This window comes from Cajanus cajan, chromosome 3, assembly GCF_000230855.2.
Source record: "Cajanus cajan strain Asha chromosome 3, NIPB_CcT2T_4, whole genome shotgun sequence".
NCBI lineage: Eukaryota > Viridiplantae > Streptophyta > Magnoliopsida > Fabales > Fabaceae > Cajanus > Cajanus cajan.
Window position 1 is genome coordinate 42,339,231 of NC_138519.1, and position 19,636 is coordinate 42,358,866.

General features: G+C 37.1%; 1 protein-coding gene across 1 annotated transcript; it reads right to left on the reverse strand.

The window, feature by feature from the left end:
* Positions 1-8,882: 8,882 nt before the first annotated feature.
* LOC109793505 (Actin binding Calponin homology (CH) domain-containing protein) lies at positions 8,883-18,720 on the reverse strand. Its single transcript, XM_020352971.3, has 15 exons — positions 18,564-18,720; positions 18,348-18,454; positions 17,893-18,063; positions 16,856-17,097; positions 16,598-16,769; positions 15,770-15,808; positions 15,496-15,564; positions 15,299-15,415; positions 14,423-14,634; positions 12,947-13,105; positions 12,221-12,420; positions 11,938-12,095; positions 10,964-11,060; positions 10,102-10,193; positions 8,883-9,315 (listed from the first exon to the last, which is right to left on the reverse strand). Exons 2-15 carry the CDS (start codon positions 18,432-18,434, stop codon positions 9,130-9,132), a joined length of 2,001 nt encoding a protein of 666 aa, XP_020208560.1. The 5' UTR covers positions 18,435-18,454; positions 18,564-18,720; the 3' UTR covers positions 8,883-9,129.
* Between the last annotated feature and the right edge of the window lie 916 nt (positions 18,721-19,636).

Sequence of the window (19,636 nt, forward strand, 5' to 3'; positions counted from 1 at the left end):
GGGAGGGAAGACTTGAATAATTTAATTAAAGCCACATCCTTGGCCGAGAGATATCTCGGGAGGGAAGACTTGAATAATTTAATTACAACCACATCCTTGGCCGAGAGATATCTCGGGAGGGAAGACTTGAATAATTTAATTAAAGCCACATCCTTGGCCGAGAGATATCTCGGGAGGGAAGACTTGAATAATTTAATTAAAACCACATCCTTGGCCGAGAGATATCTCGGGAGGGAAGACTTGAATAATTTAATTAAAGCCACATCCTTGGCCGAGAGATATCTCGGGAGGGAAGACTTGAATAATTTAATTAAAGCATGAGTGATTGAATCGTGTTGTCATTGATAAATGGATGCCTCGTTAAAAACCTTGCCGGCCAAAACCTCTTTTCACTATTTTTTAAGAGGGAAAAAGACCGGTTCAAGGAAAAGAGTGCACCCTTACAACGTTTACAAGTTTGTGAAATAGACAACTAGCTATAGTAAGTCTTCAAGTGCGTAGAGTTCCATGTTCGTGGGAGGACTTTGCCGGATAACTCTTCCAACTTGTATGCCCCGTTATGAAGAGCATGTCGTACTCGAAACGGGCCGTCCCAATTGGCTGCCAGTTTGCCCTCAGACGGGTTGCGCCTTGCCGAGCCGGTTGCCCTCCATACAAGATCTCCGTCGTGAAATGTTCTTGGTTTGAGGTTAGAATTGAAGCGCCGACTCATGCGTTGCTTGCATGCTTCGACTACTACCTGCGAATTGTCCCGCACTTCCTCAAGAACATCTAGTTCAGCCCGAAGAGATGCGTCATTGGAGGCCTCTTGAAAATGTTGTCGTCTGAATGATGGCTCCCCTACTTCAACCGGTATCATTGCGTCGGCACCATATGTTAGGCGAAAGGGGGTTTCTTTAGTGGTGGACTGTGGTGTACACCGGTATGCCCAGAGGACTTCTGGTAATTCATTAGCCCATACTCCTTTTGCCGAGCCGAGTCTTCTTTTCAGTTCGGTAAGGATAACCTTGTTGGCCGCTTCAGCCTGGCCATTCGACTGAGGGTGCTCAACCGATGTGAACCTGTGCCGAATGCCAAGGTTTTCGAGGAATGAGTTGAACCTTTTGTCCGTGAATTGGAGACCGTTATCTGAAATGATGGCATATGGGATGCCGAAACGGGTGATGATGCTCTTCCATACAAACTTTTGGACGTTAGCAGCAGAGATGCAAGCAAGTGGCTCGGCCTCAATCCATTTTGTGAAGTAATCGACTGCCACGAGAAGGAACTTAGCTTGTCCCCTCGCCATGGGGAATGGGCCAAGTACGTCAATTCCCCATAACGCAAACGGCCATGGAGAGCTGATACTGTGTAGTTCGTCGGCCGAGGCATGGATGAGATTCTCATGCCGTTGACACTGTATGCACCTCTTAACAAACTCAGCACAATCTCCTTTTAGAGTCGGCCAATAATAACCGGCTCGAGACACCTTTGCCGCAAGAGTTCGGCCTCCGGAATGGGATCCGCAGATACCTTCGTGAACTTCCCTCATCACAAAGTCGGCCTGGAGATTGTCAATACACTTAAGCAACGGGGTGGAGAATCCGCGCCTGTAGAGTTCGCCGGCTATGATGGAGTACCGAGCTGCTTGGGTTCGCAATTTTCTGGCTTCCACTGAATCAGTTGGCAATTCTCCCTGGAGGATGAAGTTCCGAATAGGAGTCAGCCAGCTTGGAACTTCGACCTCGGCAGCCATGCACTCGACGGCCACACTTGGAGAGGGGACTTCGAGGTGAATTATTGTTCTTAGCTGTCCCGGCTTTCTGGTGCTGGCGAGCCGAGCTAACTGATCGGCTCGTTCGTTGTTACTTCTTGGAATATGCCGAATTTGAACCTCGGTGAAATCATCTTTGAGTTTTCGGAAGAGGTGATAATATTGCAACAAATTAGCATCTTTGACTTGAAAGTTGTCGTTGACTTGTTCGGCGACTATTTTCGAGTCGGTCCAGCATATGACCTTCTTAACATTCATCTCTGTTGCTAGTCTAAGTTCGGCTATCAAAGCTTCGTACTCGGCCTGGTTATTGGACGCGCGGAAGCCGAACCGAAGGGATTGCTCAATTGTGATGCCCGAAGGATTAGCGAGGATTATGCCCGCACCACTACCTTGGGCGTTAGATGATCCATCCACATGAAGGATCCAAGGTTGGTCTTCGAAAGATCCTGGAGGAGTGAGCTCATTGACGAAATCTACCAAGTGTTGTGATTTAATAGGGCCCCTCGGCTCGAAGGATATGTCAAATTCGGATAACTCAACCGACCACGCCATCATTCGGCCGGCAATTTCTGGCTTTCGAAGGACCTTTGCGATCGGACAGTCGGTTCGGACGACAACCTTGTGGCTTTGAAAGTATTGTCTCAACCGTCGGGCGGCGTAGACGAGTCCTAGGGCAACCTTCTCAAGCAATAGATAACGTCGCTCGGCATCTTGCAACGCCCGACTAATAAAATAGATGAGCTGTTGACCTTCTTGGTTTTCTTGCGTCATAACGGCACTGATGGAGCTATCCGAAACCGACAAATAGAGAATCATGTCTGCATCGACGACCGGTTTACATAATATTGGGGGCATGCCGAGCCGGTTTTTAAACTGCTGAAAAGCTTCTTCACACCCTTGGGTCCATTTGAATCGTTCCGTTTTCTTCAGCAAGAGTAGGATCGGCCCCGCAATCTCGGCTAAACAGGGAAGGAAGCGAGACAACGAAGTGAGCCGTCCGGCTAACTTTTGAACCCCTTTCAACGTTGCCGGGCTTTTCATGTCCAAGATGGCTTGGCATTTATCCGGATTCGCCTCAATGCCTCGGTTGGATAGCATGAATCCCAAGAACTTGCCGCCCGAAACTCCAAACACACATTTCTCGGGGTTGAGTCTCATCTGATGTTGCCGAAGCGCCTGGAACACTTCGGTCAAGTCATGCGTATGTGCCGATACATCACTTGATTTTACCACCATATCATCAACATACACATCCATGCTTCGGCCGATCTGGTTGTGGAAGATTTTATTCATCAAACGTTGATATGTGGCCCCGGCATTTTTTAATCCGAACGGCATCACCCGGTAACAGTAATTGGCTGTTTCGGTGATGAATGCAGTTTTTTCTTCGTCTTGGGGGTGCATCCGGATCTGATTGTATCCCGAGTAAGCATCCAGAAAAGACAAGAATTTGTGGCCGGATGCCCCATCGACGAGCTGATCGATGTTCGGGAGTGGGTAGGCGTCTTTTGGGCAAGCTTTATTTAAATTGGTATAATCGGTGCACATACGCCATTTCCCATTTGACTTTCTAACCATGACAACGTTAGCCAGCCAAGTCGTGTAGTGCACCTCTCGGATAAACTGAGCGTCTAGCAACTTGGTCACCTCTGCTTCGATGGCGGTTTTTCTTTCTTCCCCCGTCTTCCGGCGCCGTTGAGCAATCGGCCTAGCTTCTTTGCTAACGGAGAGCTTGTGGCACAGGAAATTGGGGTCAATGCCAGGCATATCGGATGGGTGCCAAGCGAACAAGTCTCTATTCTCGAGGACCATACGCTGAATGGCTAGGCGCTCCCCTTCGGTTAAATAGGTTCCCAAGTAAGTAACTTGGGATTTTGTCGTTCCTACTTGGAAGGGTTGTTTATCTTCAATGGGCTCTACCCTCTCATCCTGATCGATTCGTGGATCGAGGTCGATGGCCGACTGCTGCGAAACCGAGTGCACCCTTCTCGGTTCGGCCGGCTCCTTTATTCTCGGCAACCTTAAGCTACTAAAATAACATTCGCGCACCATTTTCTGGTCAGCGTGTATGGTGACGATTCGTCCGGACTCAGCCGGGAACTTCATGGCCAGATGAGGAGTGGAGACAATTGCTCCGAGCCGATTCAAGGACGGTCGTCCTAGCAGAATATTATAAGATGTGTTGGCATGCACCACTACGTACTTGACCGGGATATCGCGGTGATCAGCTTCATCAAATCCGAACCGTGTGGACAGCTTGATATACCCCTTCGTCTTCACTCGCTCACCAGAGAACCCCACCAGTGGCTCGTTGTAGGGGACCAATTCGGATTCCGGAATACCCAACTGCTTGAACGTGTTCCAGTACAAGATATCTGCCGAGCTTCCCTGATCTACCAACGTTTTACGCACAATGCAGTTATGGATTTCTACACTGATTACCATTGGGTCGTCTTGCTCCGGATCAATGCCTTTGAAATCGGCTTCGGTAAAGGTGATAGTAGGTAATTGCCGACGGACTGTTTCAACGGCGTGAACATGCCGAACGGCTCGTAGATGCCTCCGTTGCGATGAGGAAGATGAGCCACCACTAGCAAATCCACCTGCTATGGTGTTGATGACTCGCCGCGGCTGTGACGAGGGTTCGACATCTCGTCTTTCTCTGGACCGGCTCCGTTCTCTATACTGACGTGTTTCCATTCTCCTTTGCTCAGGATCATGCCGTCTTGACCGGTCGGCGTGCCGGGTTGTGTGCGGTCGGTCGATGAAACCTTGTAGCTGGCCTTGTTTGATTAGGTCTTCGATTTTGTCTTTTAAAGCCGCGCATTCTTCTGTCGAATGCCCCCGATTGCGGTGGTAGCGGCAAGATTTTGTTGTGTCGGCCCTGGGGGGGGTCGAAGCTCGTTTTGGAACGGCCAACACGTCCGAGGCCAGCGCTTGCTCGAGTATGGCCGCTCTGTTAGTGTTAAGTGGTGTGTACTGGGAATACCTTGGGCCGCGAGGGGGTCTCTCCCGAGGTACCAATTCTTTCGGGCGACTTCGGAAATTATTCTCGGCTGGCCTTTCAGGCTTTGCCGCTACTTCTGCTCTAGCTTGGTTGCGGAACTCAGCTAGCTCCTCCATTTGCATATACTTATCGGCTCGTCGCCGAAGGTCATCCATGTCGGATGGTGGCTTCTTGCAAATACTGTTGGCGAAGGGACCTGGCTTCAAGGCGGTAGTCAGATGATGCAGGGCGACGGCCGGGTTTAGGTCTCGGATTTCCAATGCCGCCTTGTTGAATCGGCTCATGAATGTCCGAAGGGATTCCTTTTTCTCCTGACGAATGCTCACCAGTGCCAACGAGGTCAGTTGGTGAGGCCTACTGGTAGCAAACTGAATTGTGAATTGGGAGGCCAACGTACTGAACGAATCAATTGAGTTGGCCGGAAGCCGAGTGAACCAACTCAGAGCTCTTCCTTTTAGGGATGTTGGGAAAATTCGACATAGGGCGGCATCATCGGTTGTGCTTAAAGTGACTTGAGTCAAGAACACATCTACGTGTTCATCGGGATCAGTGGTCCCATCGTACTTGTCGAGAGGCAACGACTTCCAATGATCAAGAAGCGCGGTCTGCATGATATTTGATGTAAAGGGATGCCGATGTGCTCCGGCCGGCATCGGCAGTATTGGCCGACTAGCTGAAGCATGAGCGGCTGGGGTGGCAATAGAGGTGTGGTTGGTAGGGGTGTGGTGTCCGTGTGAATGAAACGACCCCTGAGTATGGGTCGTCTCGGATGGTTTCCATGTGGGATCTCGGTGTTGGTTTTTCAAGGCAGCATTCTCTTCTCTCAATGCAGCCATCTCGGCGGCATCTCTCTCTCGCTGCTGTTTCATGGCAACCATTTCCTCTTTCATCTGTCGTACCACATCGGTCAAGTTTGTCTCCTCTACCGTTTCGGCCCCGGACTGATGCTCCTCCTCGGACTGGTGTTCAGCGTTAGTCTTCCTTGTCTTCACCATGACGTCGAAACAGTGCTGGATACGTCTTTTTCGAGAGCTATCGGTTCGGCCCCACGGTGGGCGCCAAAATGTACCTGCCTGAGGGTACACTCGTAATCTTCAGGGGAATATGAGGACCGAACGAGAGCTTCAGATGGATTCTTCGGAGGGGGAGGTACCTGCAAAAGATACTCCGATGCTTAAGTCAGTGTGAGCACGATTTTCTAGGGTAATAAATGAACAGTGACATACCTTGTTATGTGTGACCTATTTATAGCATCTGACATGGGCCTGAGCGTGATGGGCCCTCTCAGATATTTACCAAATTAGGTAATACGGTACTAATTGGTCGTTAGGCTTTAATCATGTACTTACCTTTCTTAATTGTGATTACCGTTATGACTTGTTTAACCCTTCGGCAAGAGGCCGAGCCGGCTATTCAATACTAGTCGGAACGGCAAATGACCGAACCGTCTAGTCCGTATACGGCAGCTTGTATACTTCCGGTGTGATCTATGTCGGAACGGTACTTGACCGAGCCGACTCGATGAGTGATGATGGTCCATATTGGCATTAACCAGACTGATGTCGGTTCTCGGCCTCATGCCGAGCCGACGTTGATGGTGATGCTTGTACGTGGCTATGCATGAGTGTCTGACGAAATGGCACGTGTTGGCCCACGTGACCGATACGGTCTCTCCGGTACAATAAGCAATATTTCTCGTTGTGACTTAGTGGACTTCAGACGTTTTTCAATATTATTTGTCTGCGTCTAGAATTTAAGTCTCCGTTTGAGAGGTAGACTTTGACTTTGACTTTTCTTTTCGTCTGGTCAATTTGTGAAGATGGAATACTTTAGTTCCATCTGGAACATTCTTTCATCTTGTGTATATCCATCGTCTGTGGTCTTGTATCATCTGAGGCTCATTATTTTCTTTTTTGTGCTAGGTTTGGCCTCGTTTGATCTCTTCATCTGATGCCTTGTAGCTTTTACCCTTTGTCTTAGTTCTGGTGTGAGAAGTTGCACATGCTCTGTTCTTCACTTTGCTTGTGCTTATGTTTTTCTGAAATACTAACACACTTGTTAGAAATAACATGTATTATATTTGTCTCATTCAAAACCTTACTAGGAATTACTTCGTCTGACTTAACATTTTACAATCAAGTCTTTTCAAGCTTAAAACAACCAAGTATTCAGTTAGACTTAAGCCCTTCCAAGCTCAAAGAAATAATATTAAGTTAAAGTTAGGTAAGATAATGTTGTTTCATCTTACTATCAAGACATAATACAACCATATAAGTACAAGGCTTATTGACAAAAAGAATGAATATAATTCTTAAAATGTGTGCTTTTCTCTATTTATATATTTTATCTGAATCTTTAAGCTTCCTTTTATAAGCGCTTCATTAAAGATAATAGTTGCAAATCGTTGAGCAACTCTCACAAGGTTTTTTCATCTATCTTCATCTTTTTCCTTGTGGAGATAAGTGTCCTTTGATGAATTAAATGTGTTTCATCTAATTTTCACTTCTTATCTGATCAAGGAAGCTATTTATAACCTTTTAGGTACCAAAATAGTGGAAGTCAAGTCAAAGCAACTTTTTCTAATGAATTCCGTGATTTATGGGATTTGCTCATCCTTTTCTAACACATAGCATGTCTTTTGTTCCTTTCATTATTTGTGAGTACCAAAGAAGCTTTTTCACTTCAATTTGTTAAGGAATCATTTGAACACAAATTGATTTAGTTATTAGACATCATAAATGATATAGATTCAAAACATGTCTTATAGATGAAGTGTTTCATCTGTTAGGCTTAATGTTAAGATAACTAATCATCTTATATCAATTCGTCTTATTGTTTGATTTGAAAATTCTAATTTGTTTATAAAAGCGTCTGTTTATTATCATTAAAACTTAAGACTTAAGGAGTTTAAGATCGTCATTTAACCTAACATAATTGTTATGAAAAAACTCAAAGAATGCCAAACAATTTAGACAAACTAAAATTAAGGTATTATTTAGAAGTTAGAACATCAAAGGAAAATTCCTAGGAAATGTTCTAGAATTAGACTGCAAAAGTAACAAAGACTCAAGTCCACTTTGATCCAAATTAAATGTAGATTTAAGTCAAATAAAGTTTGACAAAATTAATTTGAATTTTCTTTTAACAAAATGTTACATTTTTTATCATAAAATATTTTTTTTTCTCTTTTTCTTGTATTTTTTTTCTATTTTTTTACACTTTTTCTTTTCTTTTCTTTTCAAGAAAATTTGTTACAATTTTTTAATAATGTTGCTGGAAATTTTTGTCACAAATTTTTCCAAGAAGAGAAACTCAAAATTGTAAAAACAATATAGAAGTAGAAACTTAAAATGAACCAAAATTTGGTAACAAATTTTGATGCAACTCTTGTTTTCACTTGTGCTTTTCTCTTGTTTTCACCAAATTTGAATTCACTTTAAGCAACAAAATAAATAAGAAGAAACAAAAAATAGTAAAAATTACTAGATAAAAGGAAACCTAACTCTACTAGAGCATGTTAATGATCTAATAACATGTATGAACTTAAAGATTATAAACATAAATTATATTTATACTGTTCGACCAGCTCAAAAACAAAGGACTAAACATGATTCTATGACAACATGTTTTTGCACAGATTTCAAAAATCAACTCAACCTACAAAAAAATGTTATTTCATATTTTCGAACACCACAAAATACATCATATAAAAGATGAGAGCACATAGAACATGAATCCTGAATGATTTTTGAAGATATTCTTGCATCATCCACTCTTGTGATTGTGGATAGTGTTTTATTACTTTCTAACATATTATTCTTTAACGTGCATAGAGATCATAAGAAATTCTCCTATCAATTATGCTCTAAATTCAAGTAGACAAGGATGATCGATCAGTCCCAATTTGTCGTGAACTTGGCTCGAGTTAACTAAGCTGGGAGGTACAAAAAGGACAGAACAATTTTACTTTATTACTAAACATGTCACCAATCTGCTTAAAACTCTCATTGCATTGGTAATACTATTTTTCTGTACATGCGTTAGAAATATGCATAATTCATAAAAAATAAAAAAAAATAAAAAAAAAAAAGAGTTGAAATATGCTTAACTCGTTGCGGGTTACTGCTGAATGGTCATTTTTTGTTTCTTTCATAAGTGAAACTGGAAAGGCACTTCACATAACTAACGTTCCAAACAGGAAAAATAAAAAATAAAAGCCCCACTATATACATAGTTGCATGAACAAAATTTGCTTAGAAACCATTAAATAACCTAGTGTCATACATTGATCTTTTGATCAACTAAATTGAGGGGTTCAAATATATATATATCTTATATATAGAAACGGTACACTCCAGGCTTATATTTACATGCTCCCATTCTCATCTACAGAAGAATCAGAGGCAGAGTCATCTAGTGTTGAATTTGATGTAGTCTCCAATTGACTCCCACTCTCATTATCTGATGTTCCAACTGTCCTTTCTTCATGAGGGTGATTTAGGTACCAAGACATTATACTAGCTGTTAGTGTAAGGATCATTTTTTGATTCACCTGAAATTGTGTTACAGCATTGTCATAAAGTAGGCATTGTAAATATAAAGAAATTAATGATTATGCAAAAACAATGTAAAACATGTTTATAATATCAATTAATAAAAAATTGTCATTGGTGCGGTTGTTTAGTTATTTATTGTAAAAGTCAACTAATTTAACGTACATGATAACTTGTGATTGAATGAGCATGAAAAACTACTTCACACTCGTAGTGCATAATATATTTTCTGAGAAAAACAACTTAATTGGAATACACTGACAATGTTATCATGAATTGTCATACAATTAAAAATAAAAGAATTTAAATTTGATATACAGTGCCAATCAATAAGAAATTACTCAAAAAATAATATTTAAAGTAATTATTATAAAAATCAAACAATTTTTTCACATATCACAATTCATGATTGGATAACATTATAAAAGATGCATTCAAATTATTAAATCCATTGCAAAATATTGACTTTTATAATAATTATTTTAAAACTCATTTAAGATGAATTTTAATTAGTCGATAGTGTAAAAAAAATCCTTATAATTATACTAAAATTAATCTCAATAAAAGAAGGGTCAAATTTAGTTAGAAATGACATGGGTTAATGAATGCTATTTGACTACTTTTAAAGAAACTCCCTTAAAAGGGCACGTGTATTAAGTTGAAGGTTCAGACCACCACTAAATGTTTCAGCAGTTTTAGTTAATAATAATAAAATAATAATATTAGTAATAATTTTGGTCTATATAGAAAAGAAAAGCTTAACATTAGTATTGATTCCAAACTACCTCAGTGACGTCTTCAGGAAGCAGGAATATAGAACATCCAAGCTTTCTTGCAATACTGATAATGTAGGTGGCATTCATTTTTTTCTCTTGGTCTGCATGAAACATGTCATACAAAAGTTGTAAGAAGGTAAACCAAGATAAAGGCAAAAGTGAGGATTTTCAATTATACATTTCCGCACAAAAATTATGTAACTGAAAGTGAAAGACACAATTTTATAGCTCAATGCGGAATATAGAAGATAACTTCAGCTTAAGACAATTTCATGATATATATATATGTGTGTGTTAGTCACCATGTTATTGGCGTTAACCGCAAAGTATCACAAATTTTATTAATGACCAATTTCCAAACAACTAAGTTGACCACCTTTGGTGAAATTTCCATTCTCTTCTCTTAAATGTTTTTTCTTAATTACAAGATTCAAAGTTGAGACCGTACTTAAGAACCTGAGTTCATTTCCACTCAAACCAACATGTTAGTTTATGATTTATATTAATCAATCAAGAACATATAATATATTTCAGAAAAGAAAAAAAAACAGATTATTTTATCTGCCAATCAAAAGTTTTCAAAACTGGATGTATGCCATTGAACAGAATAAATAATTCAAGCTTGATAAGTGTTGATCCACTCCTATATATTAAATTAGTGTATGCAGTGGTTTAATCATGAAGTAAGAGTGTAGGTTTGACAAAAGTAATAAAAGAATCCAGAGTAAACAAGAGGTTATGCCTGTATACGAATCCAAAATTCTACAGGAAACATGATTATTCTATTCTCTGACTATAATGTGATTAACATAATGAAATATGGTGGGTTAGAAAACAAGAACAATATTGAAAGTGTAAAGAGAAATCATACCTGTCACTCCTTTTGTTACAAGACCCCAATTTACAGCTCTGGGTTGTACTGAACTTAGAAGATCAAGGAAAAATATTCCATCTGATAAACTTTTATCCTGAAATTTGAAATTGTAATAATTAATTAATGTACTCATTCTGTAGTCATTCAAAACCTGAACACATGCTACAAGTAACAAATGAAAAAAAGAAACATAGATGCGTAGATCAGAAAAGAAATATACTTGTTACACAAATTTAAACTTAACACTTGGAAAGAAATAAGATTAGATTATAGTATGGCAAGGTTAAAAAGCTGTTTCTGGAAAATTCAGATTCTGTACAAGAAATAACATTGTCTAAGGCAGATTTCAACGTTCACTACAAAATATAGATAAAGTCACATGTTTTAGCAATTTTTGTTTATTGCGTTGTGCTAAAACAAATTGTTTTTTTTTGGGCAATTTTACCAATCCTACTATTCTCAAGTTTTCTTTTTGTTCTTTTTTTCAGGTGCCAAATTTACGAACGTGGGAATGCTCCTCCACAACCACAAAGCAAGCATCAAATTCAAAATTTCACATTCACTATCAACAAAATGCCTTAGCACTGTAATGGCTACGTATCGATCAAGAAAAGTATCTTGCTATGGTTGGTCTATTCACATGATTTACAATAAAATACTAAGGTGTCATTAGATCCATGTAGCCAAGTGGAAAAGGGTTGTTGTATGCAACACTAAACACATTTTTCAACCTTACCATGTCAATTAAAACTAACATTATTAATAAAGAAAGTGTTGCCAAAAAACTAAATTAATGCGCATATGCTTAAGTAAAAGGATTATGAGTCTATTTGGATACAAGCTTAGAAACACATTTAAAAGTTTCTCTACCAAAAATAAAGAGTTTTTTTTTTTTTTTCAGTAGAAGTTTTTAAAAACACTTCTAAACTTGTATTATATCCAAACGGGCTCTATAGGTACAATTTCAATACCTTAAAACTGTCCATGCGGCTTTGACTTCCTGAGCTGCTAACCTTGCTGTTGGCCCATTCCAGAATATCAGCATCAGTTATTTCCTTCCCACGAGAGTGAAATCTCAAGTTCTTGAGAAGTTGTAGGATGTTGTATCGCATCAATTGCCACAGATAAGCTAAAAATGTATAAAATAGTATTAGATTTAGACTTTGTGATCACTGAATTTAATGGAGTATGCTCAATAGATTAATTGATTTACTACAATGTCATTTCCAGCACATAATTTGGACGTCAACCTACCTAGTATTAATTTTTTATTTCCCTGCACAATGTCATTTCCAGCAACGTTTACCAGTGAAAACTTGAGCTGTTTCCCTATTTTCACAACTTGGTTGCAATTCTCTACTTTTCTAAATGGCATCTTAATTGGAGGTTTGTTAGCAATCTTCCAATTGACAATCCCTGGTGACACCTTGTCAAGTGTCTCTAGAAGAACCCACCTGTAAAGAAGCAACATCATCCCAACTCAATGGAGAATACAGATCAAAAGAAGGAAAAAAAATGAAAAAATGCCCATAATACACTTTCTTAAGATGGTAGCAAGAGTCTATCCCAAAGATTATTGATTGTAGTTGACCCTATCATATCATCCCCTATCAAGTCGCTATTGAACTACCCGCAAATGTTTAGTCCTACATACATCACACTCGAGATATCTAGGCCTCGGCATGAAAGGGGTATTGGAAATCTCACATTTTAAGAAAACTATCTTGAAAACAAGAAGCATGCCACTGTTTTCTATATGCCAGAATAATTTCAACATAGAAAATGCAATTAAAAGAAATTACATTTAGTTAAACAACATAGGAACTGTCAAGTGAATAAAATTATATAAAAATATTCAATTCATTGTAATTTATAAGTTTCAATTCTACACCAAAAGCTTTTAACAAACCAGTTCAAGCATAATATAAAACAATAAATAAGAGAACTAGTGAAAATGTGATTATGTGTCAGATACTCCACCCGTTTCTGAGATCCTCAAAGACATTGTTGATATATGTTGAATTTCCAAGGCTATTGATCCAAAGGCGAAATGCTCTTTCTTCTCTAGAGTCTTGGGTGTCATCTGGAAATGTTTCAAGGAGAGACATCTGTTGTTTTGTTTGAGCTGAAAGTCCATTCCTACAGAAGGGAAATTAAGTTAGCTAGTATATATTTCTCAAAAACCATAAAGAAAATTCGGTATATAATTCAAACTTATAAGTTGTGAGAATCACTACGATCAACCTAGTTATGGGGTTTCTGGTAGTATGCATAGGGTCTTAGTTTTAAACCCTAATGTCATCATTGTAATTCCAATGAATAAAAAAAACTTAGAGTTAATTACCTATACACTGCCAGTGTAAAGTTTTTTTACACTGGCAACTAATTATATCTTTTAATTGTGCCATGTCACTGTTAAAAGTAAATGTGTTTATAGTGATATGGCACAATTAAAATATATAATTAGTTGCCAGTATAAAAAAATTTTACACTGGCAGTATATAAGTGATTAACTCATAAACTTATCAAGGTGGAGAAAGGATAACAGACATAGGTAATCAATTTATAGTCAAAAGTGGATCTGAACATGAAAGAAACAGATGAATAATGATGACTATAATGAGAAACAGATAGTACAATTGTTGAAAAGAATGTAAGCTGCGTTGCCTTTGGTAAAGATAATTAGGCATTGTTCAGATAAGTTTCTTCATAAGCACTTAAAGGAGAAAAAAAGAGGGTAAAATGAGTTTCTCCATAAGCATTTCAGCTATGGGAGAAGTTAGATGAGAGCGCTTCTATAAAAGTTAAATGCATAAGTTGATTTTGACTTATATGAGAATTTAATTCATTTTACTCCTTATCTTCTTCTTATAAGTGTTACGAAAAAATTTATCATAATAGAACCTTAATGACAGAAAGTGATTAACATGCATGTTATGCTTTGTAAAAAGATATTTTGAAAGTAACGAAATGCAATTATTTCCCCCAAAATAGTCTCTTCTCAAACATGAACCTGCATTAACTTAATATTCAACTAACCTTTATTTGTTCTCTTCTCTGCCTTCCTAAAACTTTACTTCCAATATTTAGTTAAGGTCTGATATTTTACTAAAGACTTGTAGCGTATTTGGACTTGTGTTAGCAGCCATTTTTTACGTAGTTTTTCAAGTCTAGTTTGAAGCTACAAGGTGTAGCTTTATATCAATTTTACATGGATTTTTGTGTTCCCATCACACTTCCAAACACATTTAATCGTCTGTTAAGTACACCATATGAGCCAAATAGACAGAAGTCAATAACAAATAACCACTTATAAAAATAAACAAATAGTAGATGTAAGCCTGAAATTAAGTTCCATTTTTTTTTGCTTTATCCATCGAGCAAGTAACAGGCCAACAATGAAATGTTTAAAATGCTTAATTATATAGTGTTTGTGAAGAGGGTGATTATTCTCACCTGTGCTGGAAAATATGGGCAACAAAGGCAAGATTGAGATTTGGAGATCCTTCCACTATGTCTCTTGCTGTTAAGTATCTCTTGCAACCCATCTTATCAGCGTGTTCAAGAACTAACTTTGCTCTTTCAAAGGGATTTTTAACTGTTAATGTGGAGGGATTAGTGTATTCAGGTGCAAGAACATTTAGAAGGTGTGCATAAGCCTCAGCATCCTGCAGGGTCAGAATCATGTAAGTGCAATAAGCAGCAGCTTCAGTTAGAATTAATACATATACTGACCCAAGTTATAAATTTCCTGTACTTCCTAACAGTTTAGTGGAGTTACCTATTTTTAAACTTGACAACGAAATAAAAAGTAGATAACTAAATAATGATTCTTAGCATTGTAACTACAGTTTTTGGTCTTAAATTGATCTAAAAGTGTTTGAAAATTGTGTTAAAAACTGATTCAACTCCAATTTAGCCAAATATATTGTGTTTTGAAATTTGCATTTGAAAACCAAAGATTAAAAACCCTCGATCAACATGAATAGGCCATAAATTTAACAAGTTTCTCAGATAATGAGCCTAAAAAAAGTTGAGAGGCATTACTTCTTTAATAATTTATATTATATTTTAAGTCGACTTTTCAGTTAAAAAGATGTTCTTTTTAATAATACTAGTGTATCTTCATCCATATGGAGGTACCAGTTCAAGCGTTCCAAATTGCATAGAGGTGTCGGATACAGTTGTCGGCTCAAGTGTCAGAGCCAACACAAATTAATTTATTAATTGGACACGTAATCAGAACTGAATGAACAGTGGTTTTAATTTTGCAAAAGCGAAAGATAGAATAAGTACATTTAGTTTTCTTCAAAATAAGAAAAACTCAGTTACCTTCACATCAGAGGAGAAGTTAGTGACAATCTTCTTGTACCCCGCTTTCTTCAAATGGAAATTCATCCACCTTAACAAGATCTTTTCTGGTGGTAGATTCATCAACTCTTCCATATCCTGTTAATTTTAAAAATATGAAGACAACATATTAATAAATGATGAAAATATGAAAAAAGATAATGAAAGAAAGTATTTACCTTACTATCATCAAGCAACTCAAGCAGCTGAGGAGTTTTCTTCAGATCGAGGTCCGCCAATAATTGTATCTAATTTATCACCAACATTATGAATGTCAAAAGCAGGCACCACAAAATATAACATGCATTACACAATTACTATTAATTTCATTAACCAAAATTATAATGCACAATCAAATAGCAACATTCCAGATTTATTAGTAGGATATGACAATTGTTTTTACAAATCTAAACCAAAAGATCATAAACTTGTGTGCAATCAATGATTGTTTACCTTAATAATCTGAGAAATCACCCCAAGCACCAGATGACGCTGAAATGAAAACAAAGAAAATATTATATACCACTTCATTGTGCAATTCACTACCATGAGTCCATGATCGAATACTAATGCACACAAATGACAAAAAAAACTATAAAAGAAACAGAAATCATGACCCCCTTTTTTTTTTTCTACATTCATCATGTTTTTCAGTTGGTAAACATTATATACCCGTTCAACATAGGTAAGTTATATGGGTCTCTTAACAGAATTTTTAAGCTCTTTCATTCAGTAAAACATCTTATATGAAGCTCGGTATATCATATAGAGAAGCAGAACATGAATTTATATCTGGTATAAATATAATCTTCAGGCAAACTTTGATTATGCTAGGAAAGCAGATTTAATCAAATAAGATCAAATCTAATAATGCTGAAACTTTTTGAGTAATACAATAAGATAATTTTGGAAATCACCATCATAATATCCCATTTTGCATGTAACATTCTCAAATGAGTCTTTGACCGTTAAGAAGTGTAGCATATCATAAAATACATTACCTGTATACACAATTTAGGAATCATTTAAATAAAAGGGAAACTTGATTGAGGATTACCTTGATCAAGAAACAATATAGGAAGAAAATCTAATCAAAACCTGACCAGATTTCTATATTTACACAACTAGTCTTTTAAAGATAAAATTAAAATCCTATTTCATAACTTTGTCCAAACAAAGGATTTCATTTATAAATCAAATCTTAAACTTTGTGGGTCAACAGTGTACAACCAACAATAATGCTGCTTCCAAGGGTGAAAACCAGAAGGCCTATAAACATACCCTTCCTTCAATGAAGTCCTGCGTGCCAATGTTGACCACTGTGCATCCAATTGCTTTAGCAGAGTTGAGGCATAGTGTGTGATTTTCATTTCTTTCCCATGGATTCAGTAATCTTTTTGTATTGATCGCCCGTTCATCAATGGTTCCTGGAACTGCCACATTGATAAGCTTGCTGCAACAACATGTAATTCCTTTTAAAACAAAAAATGGCCATGAACGGCTGAAATAGTATAATAAGTGAGAATTTATGTACAGTACCAAAGAAGAACACCATCTTTCACAATTTCAAAGAGCTCGTTTGTTGAAGGGTCAATAGGAAGATATTTCTTGAGGAACTCATCTTTTGCAAGATAGTGATTTATATGTGCTACATATGATGCTTTCTCAGATTCACTTATTGTGTGCAGCAATGTGGTTGTAGCTGCCTTGAGAAACGCTGAAGAGTTCTTTGGACTACTTCCTGTTCTAGAATTTGCAAATGTTTGGAGTTTCAAGTACACCTGTCATCATTATATCAAATGATTTTTTGGATCAAAATTTGATTTGACAACAACAACTGAAATTGTTCCATTATATTATATGCTTCTAGTATTTTTTTTACTTTATACAATATAAACTAGTTCCAAACTTCATTCCTTATGCTCTTTGGTTACTGAATCAATCGGAAGTACTCCACAGTATGGTTACACATTTTTACATACATGCGCCTCTGAGTCAAGGGAGAAAAACAGGAAATTGTTAAAATATATAGAAAAAATGAAATATATCCTTTAAATGCCATTCGGATTAGATTTATATAAACACCAAAATGTAAAATATCCACCAAAGGAAGGGAAAAAATTCATTCTGGCAAACGGTGTTTGGATTGTCAAACAAACATGCTATAAACAAATGATTCAAACAAGTAAAATCAAAACCATATATATGTTTTTCCAAGTATTCCTCTCTATTATTTTATTTTATTTTATTCTTTTTTATTATAATTAAGTATAAAGAAAAATCAACCAGCTGATCATCGATTATCATCTGGGCTCTAAAGCAACAGAAAACAGAAGTTTCACAATGTTAATTTTATTTCTCGCTTACATTTTTTTCCTCCTATTTCAATGATATTGAATAGATTTAACATTGGCAAAAGAAAAGAAAAAAGAAAAAAAAGTGGGTGGATCGAATTAAAAAACAATTGAAAAGGATAAAAGTGATGCATAGTAGAATTTCAAAAAAAGACAAAAGATCCACCACCATCAAAAGGATGCCTGAACAGAAGATTAGCAAATCAAGATGACAAAACTCACCTTAAGAAACAATTCAAAATCAACCTCCTCCTCAGTGTTCTGATGCAAATCCTTCACACAAGAAGCTCTCTCTTCCTCACTCAGATTTTCTCCCACGACCTTCAACCTTGACATCTTGGAAGCCAAATCCGCCATCACAAGCCTTCCACTCTCCCTCCTCATGCTCATGAACTACACAATATCCAATCACACACCACGATCATCACATGACCCAGATCACCAATCCCAAAACCAACAGCAAAAATCCAATCTTTCCAATAAAAACATGAGATTCAAACACTTTATCGCACACCCCAACATGGGATTGCAACCAAGATCAAGGTTTTAAAAAATGGTCATTTTGGCCACAACATATTAAGGTCTTTGAATCTTTGCATCGATCATATTTGTCTGCAATTTCAAACATTATCATCGAGCACCACCGCAATTTACAACCTTAATCAAGATGGACTTACATGGGACTTCAAGCTACGAAGCTCCACTTGTGTGAACTGGTTCTGAAGTAATGGATCTGAAACTAGAATCCCCCAGTGACCAGACATGTCTTCAGCTTCTGTTTCAACTACAAAATGAAACAGATGAGGGGAGTGGAGAATGAGATGAGAGAAAGAAAACCAGAAAAACAAAAGTGTATGTAATGTAACTACATGTAATGTAATGCAATAATGTACCTATTTATGTATCTAACACACTTGCTTTTTCTATCTAACACTTTAGTCTTAAAAAGGGTTCCTCAAGTGTGGTAGGAATGAAGAAAGGTGCGAAGTGAGAGAGTTGCCAACACTATGGGACAGTTCAGAGCTGTCAGAGTTCAAAGTGAGTGAGGGAGAAAATTGAGAAATTCAAATTATTATTACAATAATGTCCTAAGTTTGAAATTCCTAACATATGGGAGTGGGGCCCTTTGTTGCCCGTTAAAAAGACAGTTTTCAAAAATTTCACTTCCAAGTTTAAACCTAGTCTTGGCGTGCTCTTTGTCCAGTAACATCTTAGTAAGTTGTTGTTCCATTAATCTCAACTGTTCCAAGTGTTTTTTTTTAAGTGAAGTTAACTCGCCTTGGAAGTTAGAAGTGTTGCTTTTTAGTGTATTTAATTTCATATTTAATGATATGGACCATGTGGTTGATATTTCTCACTAAAATTTCCACAACCAGACATTAATTTTAGGAGATAGGACCTGTTTATTACATGTTAAATTTTTTTATTATGATGTAAAATAATTTGATGTTTATTCTGTGGAGGTTTAAAAAAAAGTAGAAGATATTTTGTTTTCTTATAATAATAACAACTATTATTACTTTAAGAACAATTAATTTTTATTTGAAGTTGTTCAAAGTAGTTTCTGATTATAATTGGATTTTATATTCATTTTAACTTCTGATTATTTTAAAAAAAATTAAAATAAACGCATGAAAAGCTAAAAAAAAAGTTATTTTTTGTGAAAATTGTAACAACTGGATCGTTAAACTTGAGTTTTTTCTTATTGAACTTTTTGTTAAAAAATTAGTTTGTTTGAATTAATTTATTTTAAATATGTAATTTTAAAAGTTTAGCATTAAAAAAAAAAAAGCTACATACAGTATGAGATAATTGAAGTTCCATATACTTTAATTTTTAGTTCATCCTAATTACATGGTTATTGTGTAGAAACATTTAATTATTTTAATAGTTTCTGGTCATATCTTTCCTATCAAGATTTCTTAATTTTATATCCAAAAGTTGAAAAGTTTAATTAATTAACCTA

Bases quoted from the DNA above. Each gene is read 5' to 3' on its own strand.
- LOC109793505 (XM_020352971.3), bottom strand. From the start codon at position 18,434: ATGTCTGGTCACTGGGGGATTCTAGTTTCAGATCCATTACTTCAGAAC. The intron at 13,106-14,422 runs GTGAGAATAATC...TCCCTTCTGTAG, and splicing joins GCCCATATTTTCCAGCACAG to GAATGGACTTTCAGCTCAAA. The intron at 10,194-10,963 runs GTATGATTTCTC...TGTTTCATGCAG, and splicing joins TGTAACAAAAGGAGTGACAG to ACCAAGAGAAAAAAATGAAT.